Source organism: Suricata suricatta, chromosome 14 (assembly GCF_006229205.1).
Source record: "Suricata suricatta isolate VVHF042 chromosome 14, meerkat_22Aug2017_6uvM2_HiC, whole genome shotgun sequence".
NCBI classification, from domain to species: domain Eukaryota; kingdom Metazoa; phylum Chordata; class Mammalia; order Carnivora; family Herpestidae; genus Suricata; species Suricata suricatta.
The window spans coordinates 46,416,086-46,417,350 of NC_043713.1; the positions used below are offsets into that span (position 1 = coordinate 46,416,086).

Below are 1,265 nucleotides of genomic sequence, written 5' to 3' on the forward strand. Positions count from 1 at the left end.
CACACACAGCTTTATTTAATGTGCACTTAGTCTTAGATTTTCTTAATTTTAGTGATCTACATGAAGCTTATGTGCAGGGGCCCATGGTGGCAATGCCCTCACAGTAACCTACAGCAAGAATGAAACACTAGGGCTCTGGAATTAAAAGTTTAAATAAGCTTTATTCTTCTGTTTTTGAAAAAAATAAACATGATCACATGTGCACTTTGAACAAGAGCAATGGCCTTTTAAGCAATGTGGTTTCAGATCTTATTTTTATTTTATTTTATAATTTTTTAAACCTTAATTTATAATTTTTTCCTTTTATAGTTTATTGTCAAGTTGGTTTCCATATCACACCCAGGGCTCATCCCCACAAGTGCCCTCCTCCATGCCCATCACCCCCCTTCCCCTTCTATTCTCCTCCATCAGCCCTCAGTTCTCAGTATTCAAGAGTCTCTCATAGTTTGCCTCCCTCCCTTTCCCCAACTATTTTCCCCCTTCCCCTCCCCCATGGTCCTCTGTTAAGTTTCTCCCATTCCAGTTATGAGTGAAAACATATGGTATCTGTCCTTCTCTGCCTGACTTATTTCACTTAGTATGACACCCTCGAGTTCCATCCATGTAGCCACAAATGGCCAGATTTCATGCTTTCTCATTGCCATGTAGTATTCTATTGTATATTACCCCTTTATTTATAATTTTTGAGAGAGAGAGAGACAGAGTGCTAGCAGGGGAGGGACAGAGAAAGAGGGAGACACAGAATCCGAATCAGATGACAGGCTCTGAGCTCTCAGCACAGAGCCCAACGCAGGGCTCAAAGTCAGGAACCACGAGATCCTGACCTGAGCCAAAGTCAGACATTTAACTGACTTAGCCACCCAGCGGCCCCTCAGATCATCTTTTAATTTACTTTTAAATTGAGGAAGCTCCAAAATGTGTTAGTCTGTAATATGCATCAAAATACATCAGTTATAATTGTAAAGCTTTTATAATTCACTACTTACCAAACTGGAGTCCAGCGTACCGGCTGGGTCACAGGCACTGCTAGAGCCTATATGTGATATAGAAATATTTTTTTAAAAACTCATTTTAGAGAGAGAGAGAAAGAGCACGAGTGGGGGAGAGGGGCAGACAGGAGACAGAGAACCTTAAGCAGGCTCCATGCTCAGCTCAATGTGGGGGCTCCATCCCTTGACTCGGGAATCACGACCTGGACACTTAACTGACTGAGACACCGAGATGCCCCTAGAAATATTTTAAATGCTTGGTGTTTTTATATCTGT

At 41.8% G+C, this 1,265-nt stretch overlaps 1 protein-coding gene across 1 annotated transcript in view; it reads right to left on the minus strand.

Annotated features, from left to right (window-relative positions):
* LOC115277423 (laminin subunit alpha-3-like) overlaps positions 1-1,265 on the minus strand; it is a 225,862-nt gene that overhangs the window by 134,978 nt on the left and 89,619 nt on the right. Inside the window, 1 exon segment of the mRNA XM_029921574.1 lies at positions 987-1,033. Coding sequence (XP_029777434.1) covers positions 987-1,033 — 47 coding nt within the window.